Raw genomic sequence first — 24,623 nt, 5'->3', positions numbered from 1 at the left:
AGATCCTTCTCCTGCCTCCCAAGTGCTGGGATTAGAGGTGTGCACCATGACTCCCAGTTTGTACTATACATTTTAATATAAGCTCTCCTGTCACAGTATGATACAGTTATACCAGAAGCAACTGATGGTCTCTTTCATTCTGTAGAAATTTTTTCTTTTTCACTTTGTCAGTTACCCAATCCACCATGGACCAACTAATCAAATTTGGACTAAAGATAGGTAATGACCAAGGGAATAACAGGATTTAAAAGTGCCAGGATTGGTTGAAAGATGTCTTAACATGAACCCTGTAGAAACATCCCAATAACTTTATCTTCAGAAAAGAACAAGACCATCTAGCATTCTGCCTCTTACAAAAGAAAGAAAATAGTTATCAGTTGAATAAATTAAGTCATCAAACTGTCACAATGTCATTATATATCAATAATTTAAAAATTTCCTAAAATTGTCTCCTGGGCATAATGAGATTTCCTGACTGAATAGTACACATGACCTTTTTTTTTTTGACACAGAAGGTAGATGTTATAGTATTCTGAAGACATCTGGCCTATTTTTCCCTCCTGAGAACCATCACTTTTTCTACATAGTTAAAACATGGATGGAAAATCTGCCTCTCACTAGGAATAGAAGAGATAAGCTAGCGCGGAATTTCCAAACAGACATGTGCTTGCATTATATTTAGCTTTGGAGTGCAATGTTAACTAAATCACACATAACAACCTCATAATTAGTTGATAATTAGAAACATCAGTCTTATACTCCACAGAGGATATAGGGCTCTAAAAATTACCTACATGTGCAAAATTAAAAAAAAAAAACCAAACAAACAAGTTTGTTGAAACTAGGCAGGGCAGTAGAAGTCTGTATGAACTACATCAGCTACTCAAGTTTTGAGGCAGGAAGAATTCAAGATCAAGACCAATCTGATTACACAGGACGATCATGTCTGAGCAAAATGAATAATAAAAATAACCAAATACTAGCTACTCGGTATAAACTTCTGCAATTACTAGTTCATTCCTGAGGTTCTCCTATAGATAATGACCTTGGCTGTGGTCTGGGCTCTTTCCTGATTATTACCTGAAATATCCTGTCACAACAAAAATGGAGCTCTACATGACTCAAACAAATACTGATGTACCAGACATAACAAATGAATTAACGGAGCTCTTGTAATTTGATGTGGCTTGTGCACTGCAACCTGTGAGGGTGTACTCATTTAACGTTCTTTCAACTCCTTCCATTCTGAACGATCTCTGAGTGGTTTCCAACATAAGCCTCTGGCTGGCTGGCATTAATGGTAAGCCTTTCCTAGGTTTCATGACTGCTGGAATTGTCACTTTCTAGCATTTAGCCTACAAGTGAAATTATACAGCAAAGTTATTAGAAAATAGACTAGGTTATATTCTGAGTCAACTTTTGTCATTGGGTTGCTGTGTCCATATAGGAATTCAGTATTTTATCAAACAGAGATGTTAAGGTTTTCTCTGACTTTACAAAAGTCAGGAAACAAAATAATGGGGAAAAAAACCCAAAATCCTTGGTGCAAAAGATGAAAGGAACATGGTGAGAGATTTCCTGGATTATTGTTTAGTCTTTTCCAATGCTATCATCTAACCAGCATTTCATACAAGGTTGGAGCAGATTTGGTACGCATTAGCCCAGGATAACCCTTAAAATATAACCAGAGAACTTGAATTGCAAATGAAGAGGAAAAGATTAAATGGAAAGATGTTACTGCTTTCATTGTGGAAAGATGCAGATTCCACAGCACAAACTGGAATTTCCACTCAATAGAATGATGCACCCTCCCTCAGGGTATGCTTGTATGCTACAGAGTGTGTGTATGGACAAAGTGATTCTGCAGAGGATCCAGTCAGAGTAGTCTTGTCTTTAATTCTATACAACTCTAAATAGTTGAAGCACAGGCAGTCACAGTTCAAGCAAACTTTGAGTTTATTATTAATACTATAATATGTTCTGATTAAACTAGTCTATATTTTAGTTCTTTGGAATGCATCTCTCTCTCTCATGTGTGTGTGTGTGTGTGTGTGTGTGTGTGTGTGTGTGTGTGTGTGTGTGTTGCAGTGGATAGACTTCCTAGTACAGGTGTGTGCACATGAGCATGCGGATACACATGCTTGTGCATGAATGTGGTGGTCAGAGGTTGATGTCAAGTGCCTTTCTCCAAAAGCTTTCCACATTTAAAATTTTTTGTTCTCAGGCAGGCTCTTTCAGTGAATCCGAAGCTCATCCATTCAGTGAGACCAGCTGGCCAATGAGCTTATGGACTTCCCTGTCTATCTCTCCAGAGCTAAGGTTACAGGCTCCCACAACTGTGTCCAGCTTTTTAATAGGGCTTTAGAGGACCTAAACTCAGGTCCTCAGGCTTGTGAAACAAGCAATTCCTGACTGAACTATCTCTGCAGCCCCTGGAAAGCATCTCTTCTTTGATTCTATTTTACATGACTTTTTTACTTCCCAAAGCCATAACAAGATAAAATCTCAGAGTTGGGGAGAATTTGAGAGAGGAAGGGAGGGAGGGAGAGAAGAGGGAGGGAGAGACAAAGCAGCAAAACCTTGGAAAGTAATTTTTCACAACTGCTTTTCCTCCAGAAGCTAAGTATGACTATGGATAAGAAGAGTCAGAGGCTAAAAGGTAATGTCCCTTCCACATTATCTGAAGTGCTTTGTCTGTTTGCCTTCTCTTCCTGACTTTTGCTCCACCACCACCCCACCCTCCTCTGGCATACGTACACAATTCACTCTCATATGAGGAGAAGGGGAATGGTCTGTGGGAGATGTAGGATGGTGGAGAGAGAATGAGAGAGGAACAAAGAAGTGTTCCTAAAGCAGAGTTTCTTACAAGCAGGGGCTCTTGTAGTAAAGGGAGTCTCCTTACTGTCATCTAAAAAGTCTTCCTCCTCATCCTCCTTCCGTAGTCTTCTCTTGGTCTCTTCATCATAGATAAGGCCGAGTAGGTTAGCAGGACTCTCGCTCTCTCCATGACACAGCTCGTTTAATCGGATGCCAATTGCCTACAGTGGAGAAGGAAGGAGAGGAATGCCACGAAGGATGTCAGACTCCAAGACAGCACACAGTCCCCAGAGAGCGGGCATGATTTCTCATACAGCCCTTCTCTGTATTCCATGTGTTGTCACCACCATCTTTGCCAATATGGGAAGCTAAAGATGGAAGGAACACAGATGTCTCCAGGGCCATTTGCTCGAAAGATTTGAAAACAATGGAATGGTAACTTTTATATGCACATACAAACATTTTTATAAAACAAGTGTCCACATTTATTATTATTTTTATTTATTTATTCAAAGTTCATTCATTTTGTAGGTCTGATGTAAGGAAGCAAGCCAGCAGTGGTCTGCCTGCCTGCTGTCTGCCTGCCTGTCTGCCTGCTGTCTGTCTGTCTGTCTGTCTGTCTCTCTCTCTCTCTGTGTGTATGTGGTGTGTGTGTGTGTGTGTGTGTTTGTGTGTGTGTGTGTGTGTATTTGTGGTACATATGTAGTTATATGCATTTAAGCAAGTCTGGAGACCAGAGGAGGACACTGCATGTTCTGTTCTGTAATGGTTCATCTTCTTTTGAGACAGGATTTCTCAGTGAATCATGAGTCAGGATGGTGTTCATCAAGCCCTACCAAGACCCCTGTGTCTATCGCCCATACTACTCATGTGGCCACAATGGACCTTTTTGTGGGTACTAAGGATTTAAAGCCAGGTTCTGATGTTTGCATACTCTCATCCACTGAGCAATATCCCATTCTACATGTAGGCACTATTATTTTAATAGAGAAGTTTAGGGCAGAAAAAGAGAGAGAGAGAGAGAGAGAGAGAGAGAGAGAGAGAGAGAGACAGAGACAGAGAGAGAGACAGAGAGAGAGACAGAGACAGAGAGAGAGAGAGACAGAGAGAGAGAGACAGAGAAGATGCACTCTTTGGAGTGCATCTGATTATAGGTTTTTACAAGAGTATTGGTGCCATGTTAATGGGTTTGGAAATTGGCAAGAATTCTACTCCTGTGGTTTTATTTATATTACCATTTATGTATGCACTTATTGGCGTTTATGGACCTCTACCCATCCCATGATAGTAAATTAGTAAGAAAAGTTAACTGCTCTTCTGGTAGAGATTTGAAAAATCACATTAGAAAGGGGACATTTAATAGCTTGGCACACTGACAATATTGATTCTAACATGGCATACACAGAATCAAACTCTTGCTCTCTGGTCTTCTGAATCACAACACATTGTTCCACAAATTATGGAGAGGAATTTTCCTCAAGAGGTGAATACACTCTCTCTATCTGGTTCCTTTTGCATCTAAACACTGCAGAATATGTAAAATTGAGAGAGTCAGAGCCTTGGGAAGGAGTCTCAAGGATAAAGTAAAATGAACACTTCTTGCAGGTCAGTCTTGTGCTCTGTGCATTAGTAAAAACAAATCCCAACTCATTTTTCTATGTCCCTGTATCATACTTATGAAATATTTAGCAAGGAATTAGACTCACTGCTGGAGAAAAACCCATTCTCATGAACAGATGTGCAAAGTGCATCCAGAACCCTCTCAAAAACAAAACAAAACAAAACAACAACAACAACAACAAAACAAACAAACCAGGACTCTGTTCAACTTTTGGAAATAAAAAGGTCTTTGTAAGACCTGGAAATAAGTGACAAACTGCAGACCAGGGAACAAAGAATCCTAATAAGAACGTACTATAAAAATTAACACAATATCCCCCAAGCTGTACTTGCTAACTCTGAAAGTTTTAAACAAATGAAACAAGGCCATAGGCATCAGCACCTAAGACCTTGTTCTGAGGATGATGTGTGATGAGTTTGGAGGAGAGCTAGCCAGCTGAATAGTGAGACTCAAAGGGGGTGGGTTTTTTATATTAAATTTTCTGAAATACTGTAATGAAATAATTTAAATTTAAACCCAAATATATATATATATATATATATATATATATATATATATATATATATATATATATATATAACCTGAACTTGCCTAAGTAACAGTTTAAAGTTCCATGTCTCATCTACAGCTAGAAGGATGTCTTAAGGAGATGTAATTCCTTTCGTCCTCCATTCATAAAATATTTATGAAAGGGAGATGTTTGTAAGGTTTTTGAATGAAACACTAATATACATAAGCTGTTCAAGTGCACCAGTGCCGTTCGTACATGTGCCTTGATGAATTATGAATGCATTTACAGGAAGATCACTGACAAACAGGGAAGTTACAGAGGTTAAGAGACTAGCTGAAGGCTTGTGGCCTGAATTTGAACATGTTTGCCTCCTATCCTTCTCCTTACACTCCCTACACTCTTGGGTCTTTTAGGAAGGTAAGAACATGTTGAATGACACATTTGCTGGTTCAGAAGATTTACAACAGACTTAGAGCAGCTGATGTGTTGGCTGGTTGGAAATGGAGAGAGATGCTGCCCACCTTTGCCCACATCCCTGGCCCAAGAGGAAACTGCATAGTGCCTCTGGACACAGGAATATAGGGGCAGTCAAGCTGCAGGAGCCCCACAGTCTAGACTGAGCCTGGATCTGAACTGAACTGGTCAAACAGCTCCCTGCATCCAAATTCCATGGGGTCGGGGGAGAGCTAGATCTTCAGAGGGACAGACACTCCTGGGAAACCAGAGAAGACTACTCTCTGCCCACATTCCTGACTCAAGAGTAAAAAGCCTTGTGCTATCTGTGCCCCCTGCTCACAGGGACCCAGGAGAAGTAGGGGCAGGACCCTTCTGGTTCCTGCCCACAAGGAGAGCTGAAAGCCAGTGGAGAGGAATGACTACACACCTGAGAGCAGAACACTCTGTTCCCATAACTGGCTGAAAGAAAACAGGAAAACAGGTCTACAGCAGTCCTGACACACGGGCCTACAGGACGGTCAAGCCACTGTCAGAAACAGAAAGACAAGCTAACACCCGAGACAACCTGATGGTGAGAGGTAAGCATAGGAACCCAAACAACAGAAACCAAGACTACATGGAATCATCAGAGCCCAATTCTCCCACCAAAGCAAACACTGGATATTCAAACACACCAGAAAAGCAAGATCTAGATTTAAAATCACATTTTATCATGATGATGGAGGACTTTAAGAAGGTTATAAATAACTCCCTTAAGGAAATACAGGACAACATAAGTAAACAACTAGAAGCCCTTAAACAGGAAACACAAAAATCCCTTGAAGAACCACTGGGAAAAAAAACAGGAGAAGGAAATAAACAAAACCATCCAGGAGTTAAAAGTGGAAACAGAAACAATAAAGAAGGCAAAAAGAGAGACAACCCTGGAGATAGAAAACCTAGGGAAGAGATCAGGAGTCATAGATGCGAGCATCACCAACAGAATACAAGAGATAGAACAGAGAATCTCAGGAGCAGAAGACTGCATAGAAAACATCGACACAACAGTCAAAGATAATGTAAAATGCAAAAAGCTCCTAGCCCAAAACACAGGAAATCCAGGATACAATGAGAATATCAAACCTAAGGGTAATAGGTATAGAAGAGAGTGAAGACTCCCAACTTAAAGGGCCAGTAAATATCTTCAACAAAATCATAGAAAAAAAAACTTCACTAGCCTAAAGAAAGAGATGCCCATAAACATACAAGAAGCCTACACAACTCCAAATAGATTGGACCAGAAAAGAAACTCCTCCCATCACATACAGCAAATGCACAAAAGCATTAAGGAAAAAAGGTCAACTAACATATAAAGGCAGACCTATAAGAATTACACCCGACTTTTTTTTTTATTAACTTGAGTATTTCTTATTTACATTTCGAGTGTTATTCCCTTTCCCGGTTTCCAGGCCAACATCCCCCAAACCCCTCCCCCTCCCCTTCTTTATGGGTGTTCCCCTCCCCAGACTTCTTAACAGGGACTATAAATGCCAGAAGATCTTGAACAGATGTCATACAGACCCAAAAGAACACAAATGCCAGCCCAGGTTACTGTATCCAGCAAAACTCTCAATTAACATAGATGGAGAAACCAAGATATTCCATGACAAAACCAAATTTACACAATATCTTTCTACAAATCCAGCACTACAAAGGATAATAAATGGTAAAGCCCAACACAAGGAGGCTAGCTACACCCTAGAAAAAGCAAGAAACTAATTGTTTTACAACAAAACAAAGAGAAGAAAAGCACACAAACATAATCTCACATCCAAATACGAATATAACAGGAAGCAACTATCACTATTCCTTAATATCTCTCAACATCAATTCCCCAATAAAAAGATACAGATTAACAAACTGGATATATAACGAGGACCCAGCATTTTGCTGCTTACAAGAAACACACCTCAGAGGCAAAGACAGACACTACCTCAGAGTAAAAGTCTAGAAATACACTTTCCAATCAAATGGTCTGAAGAAGCAAGATGGAGTAGCCATTCTAATATCGAATAAAGTCAACTTTCAACCAAAAGTCATCAAAAAAGATAAGGAAGGACACTTCATATTCATCAAAGGAAAAATCCACCTAGATGTCCTCTCAATCCTAATTGTCTATTCTCCAAATAAAAGTGCACCTACATACATAAAAGAAACCTTACTAAAGCTCAAAGCACACATTGCACATCACACAATAATAGTAGGAGATTTCAACACCCCATTCTCATCAATGAAAAATTCATAGAAACAGAAATTAAACAGAGACATAGACAGACTAACAGAAGTTATGAACCAAAAGGACTTAACAGATATTTACAGAATATTCTATCCTAAAACAAAAGGATATACCTCATGGTACTTTCTCCAAAATCAACAATATAATTGGTCACAAAACAGGCCTCAACAGATACAGAAAGATAGAAATAATCCGATGCGTCCTATCAGACCACCATGGGCTAAGGCTGGTCTTCAATAACAATAAGGGAAGAATGCCCACATATACATGGAAGTTGAACAATGCTCTAATCAACGATTACCTGCTCAAGGAAGAAATAAAGAAAGAAATTAAAGACTTCTTAGAATTTAATGAAAATGAAGGCACAATATACTCAAACTTATGGGACATAATGAAAGCTGTGCTAAGAGGAAAAGTCATAGCTCTGAATGCCTGCAGAAAGAAACAGGAGAGAGCATATATCAGCAGCTTGACAGCATACCTAAAAGCTCTAGAACAAAAAGGAGCAAATACACCCAGGAGGAGTAGAAGGCAGGAAATAATCAAACTCAGAGCTGAAAGCAACCAAGTAGAAACAAAAGAGACTATACAAAAATTAAACAAAACCAAAAGCTGGTTCTTTGAGAAAATCAACAAGATAGTTAAACTCTTAGCCAGACTAACCAGAGGACACAGAGAGTGTGTCCAAATTAACAAAATCAGAAATGAAAAGGGAGACATAACTACAGAATCAGAGGAAATTCAAAAAACCATCAGATCCTACTACAAAAGCCTATATTCAAGTAAAGTTGAAAATCTGAAGGAAATGGACAATTTTTTAGACAAATACCTGGTACCAAAGTTAAATCAGGAACAGATAAACCATTTAAACAACCCCATAACTCCTAAGGAAATAGAAGCAGTCATTAAAGGTCTCCCAACCAAAAAGAGCCCAGGACAAGATGGGTTTAGTGCAGAATTCTATCAGACCTTCATAGAAAACCTCATACTAATACTGTCCAAACTATTCCACAAAATTGAAATAGACGGAGCACTACCGAATTCCTTCTATGAAGCCACAATTACTCTTATACCTAAACTACACAAAGACCCAACAAAGAAAAAGAACTTCAGACCAATTTCACTTATGAATATTGATGCAAAAATATTCAATAAAATTCTTCCAAACCAAATCCAAGAACACATCAAAACAATCATCCATCATGATTAAGTAGGCTTCATCCCAGGCATGCAGGGATGGTTTAATATATGGAAAACCATCAACGTAATCCACTATATAAACAAACTGAAAGAACAAAACCACATGATCATTTCATTAGATGCTGAGAAAGCATTTGACAAAATTCAACACCCCTTCATGATAAAAGTCCTGGAAAGAATAGGAATTCAAGGCCCATACCTAAATATAGTAAAAGCCATATACAGTAAACCAGTTGCTATCATTAAACTAAATAGAGAGAAACTTGAAGCAATCCCACTAAAATCAGGGACTAGACAAGGCTGCCCACTCTCTCCCTATTTATTCAATATAGTTCTTGAAGTTCTAGCCAGAGCAATCAGACAACAAAAGGAGTTCAAGGGGATACAGATCGGAAAAGAAGAAGTCAAAATATCACTATTTGCAGATGATAGGATAGTATATTTAAGTGATCCCAAAAGTTCCACCAGAGAACTATTAAAGCTGATAAACAACTTCAGCAAAGTGTCTGGGTATAAAATTAACTCAAATAAATCAGTAGCCTTCCTCTACACAAAAGAGAAACAAGCTGAGAAAGAAATTAGCGAAACGACACCCTTCATAATAGTCCCAAATAATATAAAGTACCTCAGTGTGACTTTAACCAAGCAAGTAAAAGATCTGTACAATAAGAACTTCAAGCCTCTGAAGAAAGAAATTGAAGAAGACCTCAGAAGATGGAAAGATTGGCAGGATTAATATAGTAAAAATGGCCATTTTACCAAAAGCGATCTACAGATTCAATGCAATTCCCATCAAAATACCAATCCAATTCTTCAGAGAGTTAGACAGAACAATTTCCAAATTCATCTGGAATAACAAAAAACCCAGGGTAGCTAAAACTATCCTCAACAATAAAAGGACTTCGGGGGAATCACTATCCCTGAACTCAAGCAGTATTACAGATCTTTTACATTGCATTACATCATAACTATCCCGTAAACATGTTTTACAGACTATTTGAAAAGGCCAAGTCTGTAACAATTGTTTAGAGACAAACTACCATCCCCACACACTACCTCCACCCCCACCTTAATTACATTTCTCCCACCAATCCTGTTTTCTTCAGTATGACATATGCCTTTAAGATTTCTTTTTTAATATAGCTATTCACTGAAAACATTTAGGGTATAATTATCCTGCTTTAGGTTTCAGGTTTTCTGGTGATACATACAACTCTATGTTGCAAATTAATAGGTGGAATAACAGATCAGTTCAGGCCTCACACATTCTGTCTGTTTTGTAGACACAGGAAAGGATAAAGAGGTGAATCATCTTGGGGAATACCCTATAAGACACATAAAGTCAACATAGGATTGATTATTAATCATATTGAAGACCAACATGAAATTGGTATTATATGACAGTTCTTTTTCATTATATCAAAACAAGGCCCAGAGACATCTTTCTCAAAGAGACACTATGCACATCGGGTGAATGTGTTTATAATTTATGCATTCTTGTAAAATTCTCCAAATATATTCTTATGTCCTGTTTAATATTACCATCAGAGAAGGTCAAACTCCTGAATAGTTCCATAGGTAGTACCATTTTTGTGTTTGTGAAATAAAGACTTTTATGGATATGGAGCTCACTGGTTAGGCTAGACTGACTGGCTAATAAGCTCTGGGGACCTCCCTGTATCTGCTTCTGCAATCCTGGGAAATCAAGTAAGTGCTACCATGCTTGTTTTTTTTTCTTGTGTGAGTTCTGCAAACTGAATTCAAATCTTCATTGGCAAGCACTTCAGTAATTGGGGTATCATACCAGCCTTAGTTATTCTTATTTTAATATTCTAGTGAAAGGGTAGCATATCATCCCACACTGAGTAGATGTAGATGCAGGGAACTTAAAAAAAGAAGCACAAAGTTAATGTTTCAGTACGAAAAGAAGTTTAGAATTCAGGCTGAAGAAACTGGAAGCAACTCAGATATCTCTCAACTGAAGAATGGCTACAGAAAATGTGGTCCTTTTACACAGTGGCATATTATTCAGTTATTAAAAACAAGGACATGTGGGGCTGGAGAGATGGCTCAGTGGCTAAGAACATTGACTGCTCTTCCAGAGGTCCTGAGATCAATTCCTAGCAACCACATAGTAGCTCACAAGCATCTGTAATTGAATCTGATGCTCTCTTCTGGTGTGTATGAATACATAAAAATATATGCATAAACCCTATAAAAAAGGATATCACAAATTTTGCAGGCAAATGGATGGAACTAGAAAATTTCATCCTGAGTGAGGTAACCCAGATCACAAAGGACATGCATGGCATGTATTCACTTATAAGTGGATATTAGTCAAAAATTTCAGAACACTCATGATATAACTGACAGACTTGAAGAAATTTAACAAGAAGGAAGGCTCACGTGAGGATGCTTCAATCCTACTTAGAAGGGGGAACAAAATAATCAAGAGAGGCAGTGGGAGGGAGGGAATTTGTTGGGAGAGGGGAGAGGGAAGAGGGGGAAGTATGGCAGGATCAGTTATCAGGGGAGACAGAAGAGAAGCCCAGAGGTCCAGGAGAATGAAGGGAAATATGCAGCTGAGGGGCATGGGGGCAGAGGCAACCCTAGAAAGTCCCAGAGACCTGGAATATGAGGAGCTCCCAGGACTTAATGAGGATAACCGTAGCCAAAATGTCCAACATTTGAGGAGATGAGACCTGAAGAGACCATCTCCTGTTGATAGACAGGACCCCAGCGGAGGGATGGGGGTCTTTAACACACCTTCAAAATTTTGACCCAGAATTATTCCTTTTGAGGGAGAGGGAGAGGGAGAAGGAGAGGGGGAGGGGGAGGGGGGAGGAGGAGAGGGAAACAGGAGGAGAGAGAGGGGGGAGGGAGGGAGGGGGGAGAGGGGGAGAGGAGGAGGGGAACAGGGGGAGAGGGGGAGGGAGGGAGGGGGAGAGGGGGGGAACAGGGGGAGAGGGGGAGGGGGAGAGGGGGAGAGGAGGAGGGGAAGTGGGGAGAGGGGGAGAGGGGGAGAGGAGGAGAGGAGGAGGGAGAGAGAGAGAAAGAGAGAGAGAGAGAGAGAGAGAGAGAGAGAGAGAGAGAGAGAGAGAGAGAGAGAGAGAAATGGAGCAGAGGCTGAAGGGAAGGCATCCAGTGACTGGCCCAAGACTGGCCCAACTTGGGATCCATCTGATGGACAGACACCAAACCCTGACACTATTACTGATGCTATGTTGTACTTGCAGGAAGGAGCCTACCATGGCTGTCCTCTGAGAGGCTCTACCAGCAGCTTACAGCAGCAAATGTATATACTTACAGCCAACCATTGGACTAAGGTTGGGGACCCCTGTGGAAGAGTTAGGAGAAGGATTGAAGGAACTGAAGGGGATGGCAACCCCATAGGAAGAGCAACAGTATCAACTAACTGGGACCCCTGGGAGCTCCCAGAGACTAAGCCACCAACCAAAGAGCATACACAGGCTGGTCTGAGGCCCCAGGCGCATATGTAGCAGAGGACTGCCTTGTCTGGCCTCAGTGGGAGCAGATGTACCTAATTCTATAGAGACTTGATACCCCAGGGAAGGAAGATGCCTGTGGGGAGGGTTAAAGGAGGACCACCTTTCAGAGGTGAGGGAGATGTGAAAAACTCAGGGAGGGGAGCTGGGAGGGGGCAATATTTGGGATGTAAATAAATAAAATAAATAATTTAAAAAAGAAAGAAAGAAAATGAAAAAAAATTCAGGTTCAGTATCTTTGGTTCCCAGCCTAGTGAACCTTCAGCTAAGAATTATGAATATTAATGTTATTCCAGGCATATGGTGGCAGGAATTTAGTAAAGAATTTTTCTTCCTTGTGTCTCTATGGCTCTGGGTATCTTTGTGTCTCATGATATAGTTTTTGCTTATATGTCTTGACTGTGTAGACTCTTGTGTTTAATATTACAGAAGCGCAGCAGAATGTAGGAGAAATATAATGGAGTTTACTCAACTTGCTGGATTCTCAAGGCGAGGTGGCGCCACATAGGAAGGAAGTCTTTTCGATAAACCGTACAACAGAATCAATCCCCCAAAAGGCAGTGCCAAGAACTGATCACGAATACTAGCATCAATAAAGATGACTGATATTTATGAAACATACCTTACTTTGTATTGTTTTGTTTTGATTTTCATATAGGATGGTTATATAAGACAATTAAAGGAAAATGTAATAAAATAGAAAGGTTTACAGGCAGCCAGCACATGGTCTTGATACAGGGCATGCCTTCTGAATTAGTATGCAAAAGAGACAAGAGAAGACTAGACTCGGACAGCCCTGAATCGGCGGCATTAATGGATACACTCAGCAGAGACATTTGGGGAATTAAACCTGTAGCTTTAAGCATTCTGTAAGGATACAGGGGTACTGAGCTCTTTACATGCATTTGTGTTTCTTTCTGCTTAAAATTAGCAGAAAAAAACCTTGATCTTCCTGAATTTCTTTTTATCATTCATCTTCTCCCTTCCTGTAGTGAGGAAGTTGGCATTGTAAGTGTCCATTAAATCAAAACTCTTAAAACAGTCATTCATTTCTTAGTTAGTCATTCGCATGCAAATATACATAGAATGTATGTCAAAGAAAGAGAAAAATCTATCAGAAAAGTAAAGGGAAGTGACAATGGGCAGTAAGTAGGCTCGGGGAGGGATATCATTTCTTCAAGGGTATAGCCAGTGCTATGTAGCCCATGTTCCGGTAAATAACCTCCCTTATAGTCAGGGTCATGCAAGCACCCACAATTAAACTCAGTGAGTCAAGAAAAATAATACACCAAAATAGCAAGGGCTAGTTGGGAGAAAGAAGAGTTTCAGTGGGAAAGAAGGAGCGGAAGGAAATAGTAGAGAACAGGAAGTGGAAGTGCTCAACGCCAGATGTACATATGTAAAGTTGCCAAAGAGGAAAACCACAAAAAATTTAAAATAAAAAAAAAATCATGCTTGTACTGATTTGGCCACAAAGATGATTTTTTTTTAATTCAGCAATTAAAATCGTCTTTGGAATGCAACATGGGAGATGAAAGACTGACTGTTTCAACTACATGTACAATGGCACACTATTGCCTAAACCTCGGTGTCCTTAACTGTAAAACCATAGAGCAATATTTAGCCTTATAGATTCCCTGGGGGAAATTAAATGATTGCTTTCTCCCCAAAGTGATCATTTAGTATTTGGAATATAACAGATAACTGTCTGTAAAGCAAACTCATTCAAAGAAACTTCATCTCACTCAAATGCCCTCAGTTTTACAGAAGAAAGACGAGAGCTCACATCTCCCCACTGGTAGAAGAGCTTGGCTGCATTCCACTGAAGCTTCTGATTCCGCTTGTTGCCCACGATGGGAGACCTGCCCCGGGAAAGGCCTTTCTTGGTAATGTTCACGTGATGCCCTTTCATCCACTCGGGCCAGTTGCCTCGGTTGCACCGGTGGACAAAACGGGCGCATTCGAGGAACAGAGCTGCTCTGGCCACCACAGGAGCTTCCTGAGAGGGTTAAGGAAAGAACAGTATGGGATTAATGAAGAGTGGGGGCTGTCCCAAAAGCTGTTGTCTGTATGTGGGGTATCTTCTAGCTGGGCTGCCTTGTCTGGCCTCAGCAGGAAAGGAAGCACCTAGATCTGCAGGGACTTGAAGTGCAAGGGTCAGGAGGGGGAGGGGGATACCCAGGAGGGCCTCACCCACTCAGAGGAGAAGGGGATGCAGGAATGGGGGAATGGGGCAATGGCTGTGAGATTGGGGCAGTGAGGGGGATTCAAAGTAAATAAGTAAAAAATTAAATTAAATTAAAAATATACACACATATATAAGAAAGAGCTCAGGTGGAATGACGGAGTTTCTTGGCATAGTCAGCCCAGATGTTTTGACATGGCTTGGCCACATTTCTCAGTATGGTATGAACAAAATAGCGAATAATCTGGAAATAAAATCTCCAAGGCATTGTGGACACTGAGGAGTTAGTTGTCCTAAGAGAGCTCTGGCCACTTTCATCTTCTCAGTTCACAGCTGATCCCATGCTTTCACTAAATATTTGTAATTAATTTTTTATTGAAAATAGATTTAAATAGATTTTTCCATACAATATATTCAGATCATGGTTCTCCCCTCCCGTATCTCCTTCTGAGATCTTCTCCAACTCCCCACCCAAATCCACATTTTTTCCTTCTCTCTCTCTCTCTCTCTCTCTCTCTCTCTCTCTCTCTCTCTCTCTCTCTCTCAGACAGGCATCTACAAAGTAATAAAATACAAAATTATGTAAGATAAAATGATAACAAATAAACCAGAACAGGCAACTTGAGTGTATGAGTGAATGAAACTTCTTGAAAGTTTCAAGAAGCTTCCAAACACACACAGACACACACAGACACACACAGACACACACACACACACAGACACACACACACACACACACACACACTCTCTTAAATTTTTAACATGAATAAGCAGATACTCCTTTTGTAGAATGAATCTTCCTTCAATCGTGGTGTTTTTATATTAGCCCTGTACTGGTATGTCATCTAAGGCTCTTTCTTGTGTTTCACGAGGAGAATGGCTGTTTTGCACACTTTGAGCATTAGAAAAAGGAAGAGCAAGCTTTTGTTGAATTAATCTTTTTTTCCTGCACAACAGATTAAATTCTGCATAATGAACATCATTTACTTAAAACTATTCAAGAAAACAGGAAATTATTTAATTGATAAATGAGAAACAGAACTTTTTTTTCGGGAAAATAAAAAGCAGGATTCCCTTTTGTCATGCAAGGATGTGGTTTTAATAATAAAAGTGGTAGCTTTGATACCCTGGAAAAGAGAATTATATACTTTAATCTTTAAAAGCTAACAAGAATGTGCAAAGAGGCAAGGGGGAGGGGAAGATGGGGGAGGAGCAGAAGAAAAAGAGGAGGAAGAGGAGAAGGAGGTCATTAGTAGGTCATAAGAAAAGTGTAAAGTATCACCTTGTATCTTTATTTGTGCAGGTTTTTTTTTTTTTTTGCTTTGTTTTGTTTTTTGTCACAATACTGACATCACTTCTGGGCTACTTAGTAACTCAGTGACAGCAGATTTTCAGTTGAAGAAAAATTTTTTTCGTTGTTTTAAGCAACAGATTTCTAAACAATTCAATCAATAATGTTAAAATAGACATTAATTTATAGAGATTTATGTTACAGTTGATATATTACAAATTACAATATATACTTGACTCTATGCTCAGGAAATGTAAGCCATGTTTGCTACCTGACCATGGTCTGTGAAGGCAACACACGGTATACATTCCAATGTTCTTCCATATCCACATATATGCTAGCTTTTTCTTTTTGTATTTGCATTGTCCTAATTTATATTCAAAGACCTTACTATAAGAAAAATTTGAGGATGTAGGTAGAAACTGTTTAAGAATAAAATATCAGTAAATACAATTTTTTTTTAAAAAAAAGCACATGCCACATTCTTTCTATCATCAAAACTTATAACAGTTCCACAGAATGAAAAAGGATGTGCAATCTTTGTGACTTGGTTGGAGATGTCCAATCATCTCCCAGTCTATTCCCATCTCAAATGCTGGACAATCTAAGTAACTCAAACAAGCAGCCATTTTCCAAATATGAAATCTCTTTTCTTTTTCTTTTTTTTTTTTCGGAGCTGGGGACCGAACCCAGGGCCTTGCACTTGCTAGGCAAGCGCTCTACCACTGAGCTAAATCCCCAATCCCCCAAATATGAAATCTCATATCTTCTCAATGTTCCCATGACCTATGGCCATCAGTTCCCTTCACCACCTGGCAACTCTCCACCTATAAGATTCTGGCTACTTACTGTCTCCGGGGAGAAATCTTTTTTGTTTTAGTGCTTTTATAGATGATTAAAGTAAATTGTAACTCTCTTGTCTGTCCCTTAAGTGCAGGTATCAAGAATTCTATTGACATAATTAAAAAAATTTTTTTAAAGAAAAATAATGACGGTAATGCATCATAGAAATTCTAGTTAAAGCCATATTTACAGGGGATTTAATTTTGCAAACCTTGTTGACAGGAAACAAAGGGTTAATATAGGTGAAAAAGACAAAATACTAGATGAACACTGTGCTCAGAATCTGTTTCTAATACACGAGTGACAAGTGATGAAAGTGTACAGAGGCCGAGACTTGGAGACAGGTCGTTGGGACTCTCATTTGTCATTCCCAGGAGTCTGAATCAATGGCATGGGTGTTCTGGTGCCATTCCTCATGGTCTGAAGATCGAGTCTTTCTGTGTAAGAATTTACTGGGTATGTCAGACATGCTTGGCTGTATCTTAAAAGGGCTGAGACATCTGTTTCTAGAAATAGATGCTAGGTAGGAGGGCAAGGCACTGTCCTAGTTAGGGTTTTACTGCTGTGAACAGACACCATGACCAAGACAACTCTTATAAAAATAACATTTAGTTGGGGTTGGCCTACAGGTTCAGCGGTTCAGTCCAGTATCATCAAGGTGGAAGCATGGCAGTGTCAGGGTAGGCATGGTGTAGGCTGAGCTGAGAGTTCTACATCTTCATGTGAAGGCTACTAGCAGACTATTGGCTTCCAGGGAGCTAGGACGAGGGTCTTACAGTCCACACCCACAGAGACACATCTACTCCAACAGGGCCACACCTCCTAATAGTATCACTTCCTGGGCTGAGCATACACAAACCATCATGACCACCACTGCAAATTTATTTTTTGCCTGTCAGATTGTGACAGATTCACAGTATGAACCAATGTGAACTCAATGCTTAATGTCAGATGACAGGAAAAACACCACTGGCTGAGCACCATACAGTCAACTCTGACTTTAATGGGGTTAATGGTAAGACATAACTCGGTCTAGGTGCATGGGGGAGAGAGAGTCCTTCTACACTCCTAACTGTGGGCTTATGAAAGAATGAAAGACAAGTGGATGAATGCATGTGAGGAGGTATAGAAAGCTTAAATTGTTTTAGTTATAGTTTTTAGTTCTCCACTTTTAAACTTTAGCATGATAAAACCCAGACGTTACCAGCATATAGTTATTTGCCCTGGGAATTTGAAGTTTGGAAATGCTATTCAGATTGATTCAAGGGTATTTTTTTTTTATACTACAACTTGATGCAAAGGGCAGGGTTGATTCTGATGGACTTGGCACATGCTATAGAATCCACTATCATTGAGAACTGCCACTGCATACATGAATGGACGATAGCATGGGGTCATTCAAACACTGGCCTCTGTAACAGTAGTCACCATGATCTTGACAGATGGGAGAATTCCCTAATCACGATAGTGTGACTTAGGTCACTTTCCTGATCATTGTATGTGCATATCCCTGATTCTGTTTTGTTTTGTTTTGTTTTGTTTTGTTTTTTTCTTGTTTATTTTTTTATTTTTTTATTTTTTTTCCGGAGCTGGGGACCGAACCCAGGGCCTTGCGCTTCCTAGGTAAGCGCTCTAACCACTGAGCTAAATCCCCAGCCCCTGTTTATTTTTTTAATTAATTAATTAATTTATTTATTTATTTTTCAGAGAGGTTCTCTCTACTGAGCAGTGGCTGTCCTGGAACTCACTATTGGCTGGCTTTGCACTCAGAGATTTGATGCCTGTGTATCCTGAGTAACGGGACTAAAGATGTGTACCACCAAGCCCAGCCTTGTGAGCATTTCTTTGCAGGAAGTTGTGGGGGATGCTAAGACACAAAGTAAGGGATACAATTACGCATTTGATGCTAAGCAACAAGAATAAATACATGTCAGCAACAAAATCTAAGGCATTTTAGCATGGATGTGGCTGTGATGGATGTATGTCAATTATAGTTTTGAAAAGTAGAGATTTGGTGAGGCAGGACTATAGAATACCCAGAACAGAGGACTCTTCCCGGGCACTGAGGAAAGCCAATGGTTCTCTTCTGACGGAACTTAACTCTTATGGTTCAGTTCAATCAGCTATGGCATAATGGAGAAGGCTGATTTCACATAATAAAGACAATCTGAAGTGGGGTAATGAATCAGGCGAACACTGCATGGCGAGAAGAGACGACCAAGCATTAACAGCATGTTCATAATGAATGCCAAAACTGGTTTATGGAGACAAAAAGCAGGATATAAGTGATAATCAGAGGAAATGGGAAAATTGGGGGTATTTTACTAGGGAGAGCTATAGAAAGGGAAGGAGGAAGAAAGGGACAAATAACTCTAAGGGTGTTTTTTAAAGACATTAAGGAATTATAGTATCTTCTATTTAGCCAAATTACATTATATATGCATTTATATGTATGTCTACACATACACATACACAAACACGCACACACACAAACACGCACACACACAAACACAAACACACACACATACACACAAACACACACACATACACAGACACACACACATACACAGACACACACACACACACACGCACGCGCGCATACACACACACACACACACACACAAGTGGAACAAAGTTATACCACTTAGGATGACAGTGTTCCTCATAAGAATCATAAACTATCTAACAAAAACCTAAGTACCAGGCACGAAATGCCTTCTTTAGAGTTGTTGGTCTGAGTGGTCTAAGAGACATCATCCCTCAGGGAAAAAAAAACCCACCAAACACCAACCAAACAAAATCACTAATAATATCTGTTGGTTTTAGCCTTGGCTGCCTCTCAGACATTGCTGAAGGCACCACGCACTTAGGACATAGGATTATTCAAGTGGGATCTGACCTGAAAATCTCCCCCTGAGTTCTAGCTTTCATAGTACAAGAAATTGCTATCCAAGTGTCCACGGGGGAAAGCAACCAAAACTCCTACCCAGTTGTGGCACTTATGAGTACAATGATCAGCATGGCAAGATACTTCTAACCGTGACTCTCATATTTTGGTGGTAACCAACAGCTGGCTAATTTGACATTTAAAGCCTCAATAACCAAAGGGAAATTATGGTTGGTATTGGAAACCTAGTACCCAGCTTCCTGGAGCTACTGAGGTCCAGGAAAAAAGCCCACTACTGCCATTTTACTAGATCAGTGTAATTCCTAACTGCATTTAATAACATAACCTTACATCCACAAATAAGCGTAACTGTTATCCCTTGTATGGTGTGAATAGAAATGGCCCTAGAGGCTCACATATTTGCAGGCATAGGGAAGGCATTAGGTGTAGCTTTACTGGAGTGAGTGCAGCCTTGTAGGAAGAAATCAGTCACTGGGGACAGGCTTTGGAGTTTTCAGAGGAAGGGAAATAAGCTCTGAGCCTTAAAGACTTAAGGACATGGGGCAGAGTCTAAAATCATGGGGTGAAGGGCTCTGGGTGATTTTACAGACTTAAAAACAGAAGGAAATTAAATATAAATTAAATTGATATTGAAAAATGAATTAAATTGCACAGAAAGGGAAAGGTTACAGAGCTGTCTTGCTAGAGTCACATGAAGTCGTGAGATTGTCACTGTGCAGCCTGAATTTCTTGAACATTCTGCAACTAGAACACTTCATGCACCAGACACTTTTCCTGTTTCTGGTTCTTATATTTCCCATGGATTTTAGGATTGTTATATCTATTGAATGTTTCCTTTGTGAAAGTGAAACAGAGAATTGAGATGCTAAACCAAACAGCTGGGCTGCCTTTTATCTGGGGACCTAGAAATATATTTACCAGGACGCAACAGTTAATTGGAGGGCATAATTGCAATACATTCCTTCCCTTTGGGGACTATACCTTAGCTCATTAAATGAGAAGAAACCTCAGTGCTACATGGGAACTACCTATTTTTGAAAGCTAAATATTTTATGATGGTCTCTGGGGCATCACATAATTTTTATTGCCTTACAATAAAATATAAAATGTTTGCTGGTGTGAGATATATGTTTATTTAAAGCCAATGGGAATAAGCAATTTTTTGTGGGTCTCAGTGTGTGTTAGAATCTTTTTGCCTTTTTTTTTCTTTTTTTGCCAGAGGGCATATGGTTCTGAGTCAATGTTTATTACTTTGCTGGTATTGAATTCTCTCCCTGGCCGAGATCACCCAGTAATAGACTCGTTACCTGACAAGCTGTCTCTATGTACTTAGTAGTAGCTGTGGGCAGGCTGGGGTGGGCATGATCATTATTCATTCAGGTCTGGATGGCCAGTCATTTTCAGATTTACTCAAGTCATGGTCATGCTTTGGGTCAGTATTCTAAAGAACAAATGAAGTCTTTTATTTTATACAATAGACTGGGAGTCCTTTATACAAAGGACTAAACTTCCTTTCGTTTAAAACACCTAAAATGCTATATGAATTTCTAATTTTGCTTTTCTTTGTATTTCTAAGGTGAGACGGGAAGATGGCAGAGGAAGAGGCAAAAGCACAAACATAGAGGGGGGTGGGATAAGTTAGCAAGCATTTGCCTTGATGGTTCTTGGTCCACAAGTTCAATATCTAGGCTCAACTGGTAGGGGTCTGGCCACACAGTTTCATGTCATGTTAATTCTGCTTGCTTGTTTGGGGTTAAGGGTCTCATTAGATAGCTCAGGCTAGGTATCCTGAATGTTGTGATTATAGGAATATGCCTATATAATATGACTTTTTATGGTGTGCTAAAACTGACCTTTTACAAATTAAAACATGAAGCACTGCTCTTGAAATTTAAAATCCAAAAGATAGGCGAAGCATAGATGAGTTGAGTGTTTTTGTTTGTTAGCTTGGTTTTGTTTTGTAACACTATTAACTTATGGGTCAGATCATCACTGTTTTTATGGGTGGCATCTATGAGTAAAACATTTACCAGTATCTTTGGTATCTGTGCCAGTATCTACTGGTGGAGATGCCAGTAGTGATCTCCAAGTTGTGGAACCTCAACTTCCCCAGACCTTAGGGAATATCCTGTGGCAGCCAGCCTTACCCTGCACTAAGAATGGTGGGAATGAGGCTGGAGGAACTGCTAAGCATTTAAAAGAACTGGTTAACCTTCTGGAGTGCCTGGCTTGATTCCCAGAGTCTGCACTGTAGCTCATGACCATCTGTACCTCCAGTCCTAGAGAATCCAACATCTGCAGGCTCCAGGAATGTGCATGGTATATGGACATACATGTAGGCAAAATGCCCGTACACTTACATAATTAAATTAAATTAAAGACCCATGGCCTCAGGGCCATGAAAGAGAAACAGTTGGGTAATATATGCTATCTGAACCTTTTTCTAGGATACAGTACTGAGAGAAAAAGAAATGAAATTGATAAAGGAGGCTGTCAAGGTCAGGGGATAAAATTAGACCTAGCATTTATCTATAATTTCCGCAAGGAAAGATCAGAGGAAATATGAGGTGCCTTATATTAAAGAGATACCACCTGAGAATTTTCCAGAATAAATACAATATGCCAAGTGTATAATTTAGAGGCCTCATGAGTTTCTAGATCAACAGTTCTCAGTCTATGGGTCATGACCCCTTTAGGCCAACTGACACGTTCACAGGGAACACCTAAGACCATCAAAGCCACCAGATATTTACATTATAATTCATGACAGTAGCAATATACAGTTATAAAGTAGGAACAAAGATAAATTTATGGTTGGGGTCAGCACGACATGAAGAACTGCATTAAAGTGTTGAAACATGGGAAAGTTGAGAACCACTGCTCTAGAAAAATATGGCAAAAGCATTTTAGTGAAACTGTAAACTATCAACAATGACTAGAAGATATTAAAGGTGCTTGGAATAGAATCGGTCTCTGTTACTGATTGCCAATAAGGAATATTAAGACAGAGGGATGAAATAATATCTTAAAAGGGCAGGAAGGACATTTCAGCTTATGACTTGCAACAATTCTGGCAGAAGGAGCTTCAAGTTGAGGTCAAAACAGAGTCATTTACAGAAAGCACAGTGCCTGAGAGAGCTATTCCAGTTGACCTCCACATCCCTTCTGGTGAGGCATCCTTACAGAGGGAACATGAGTTTGCAAAAAACATTGAAGTAAAAGGAGAAACCCGCAATGGAATTTGCAAAACTTTGGGGACATTGTAAGCATAAGGATTTAAGTTCTGATCCCAGAATGCACATCAGCCTAGGTGTGGTACAATTTATATGTAATCTCAGGGCTTCTGAGGTATGAGACCAAAAAAAAAAAAATCACTGGAGCTTGAGGGCCAGCTAGCCTGGGGTAGCCTGTGAACAACAGATCCTCCCTCAAATGGGAAGCAAGGAGCAACACCAGTGTTGTCTTCTGACTTCTACATGTGGTGGCACATATGTGCTTATACTGACATATGAATATATGCTCCCCTGCATGCACAAATGTGCACGCAAACACACACACACACACACACACACACACACACACACACACACACACACACACACACACACGGGGTGGGGAGGCAAATAACTCTACAGTAAAGGGATAGACAAAGATACAAACTAAATTGTTTATCAAATCTATGTAAGAACATCTTAAGCCTCATGTTGAAAAAAAAAGTCGGACACTCTGGGGCACCAGACTGGTAAAAATAACGATGTAAACAGGTAAAAACATAAGTAAGAACACAGGTGGAAGAACTTTCATTATACAATTGCACCTGTGGAGATTTCCTACCATGGATATGGGTTTTACACCAAATGCAAAATTATAATCAGCATTGAATTCTTCTGTATATCTAGAAAACTATTCTGAATCAAGGCCCATGTGCAAAGACACATGTGGAAGCATCATCCAAAATTGCCAAAACTTTGAAAAAAAGATAGAAATACCTCGCTAAAATAAGACAGATTTACAACTTGTTATACAGTTAACAAAACCTCTCTTTAGTGTAAGTGAGTAGCACTAATTGCATTAGACGAAACCTAATATTGAACAAAAGGGAAGACATGACTTCATATCAACGAATCTCAAAATCAGGTAAAAGAGAGCAAAACAAAACAGCATAACAAAGTAGTGGTTCCGGTTGGCACGCGGACGTCATTAAGAGGGTAGAAGTCTTAAAATTACCGGGCACATCTTATTTTGTGAGATCTGCCGTGGATACGACTTTGAGTTTTTTTTCTTAAATTTTACTTATTTATAAGGCCAAATAACTGAACATGAATTTGATTTTCTCCAGTCACCAACTAGAGAGTTCTATAACCCCACAGATGTATTAATAATCACGGAAATTGATACTAAAGCCAATCGGTATCGTTGTTAGTTGTATTCAAGGCAATAAATTACCCCCAGACTAGAAGTCACCATCTACATACATTACAGGGTCACTGAATAAATGAGGAGAAACTGAAAACAGTAAATGCATGTTATCCTCACTGCTTCTCTTTCCTCTTGTGCTGGCAGATCCAGTAAGCTTACTGTGAAAGGGATCCCTTTTGTAAACTTAAAAAAAAGTAACAGTTGTATTTGATACATTTGTACAAGAAGAAAATGCTTGTGAGGAATAGCCACGCTGGTCTTAAATCAACAGCCTTGAATCATGTGCTCGTAGTGATAACAGCAAGATTATTTAAAGCAAACAAATGAACTTTCACATCTGTTAGATTTGGCTCTGCAAGTTGCTGCTATTTCCTTCACCTACTAGTAGTCTCTGATTCTGAAGAAAAATGCTCATTTGAAAAAATCACATTTAAATTGTATGATCAATGAAGTAATAAAAGCAAAAACTGTTTGAATACAAAGTTCAATTTAAGCCATATCTACAAACATCAGGATAAAATAATGTAAGAGAGGTAGGATAAAATGAACTATAATACAATTCTGAACTCAGTCCTTTTTTTCCACTTCTGC

General features: G+C 39.6%; 1 protein-coding gene across 13 annotated transcripts in view; it reads right to left on the bottom strand.

The window, feature by feature from the left end:
• Positions 1-24,623, bottom strand: part of Unc80 (unc-80 subunit of NALCN channel complex) — a 179,283-nt gene that overhangs the window by 86,962 nt on the left and 67,698 nt on the right. For all 13 annotated transcript variants that reach the window (XM_087569006.1, XM_087569011.1, XM_087569012.1 and 10 more), the window contains exons 23-24: positions 14,173-14,385; positions 2,903-3,038 (exon numbers count right to left, since the gene is read on the bottom strand). In XM_087569006.1, coding sequence (XP_087425132.1) covers positions 2,903-3,038; positions 14,173-14,385 — 349 coding nt within the window. The remainder of the gene's footprint in view (positions 1-2,902; positions 3,039-14,172; positions 14,386-24,623) is intronic.

This window comes from Rattus norvegicus, chromosome 9, assembly GCF_021556685.1.
Source record: "Rattus norvegicus strain SHRSP/BbbUtx chromosome 9, alternate assembly SHRSP_T2T, whole genome shotgun sequence".
NCBI lineage: Eukaryota > Metazoa > Chordata > Mammalia > Rodentia > Muridae > Rattus > Rattus norvegicus.
Note: the sequence above shows the minus strand (reverse complement) of the source record. Positions and strands in the feature narration are given on the sequence as shown.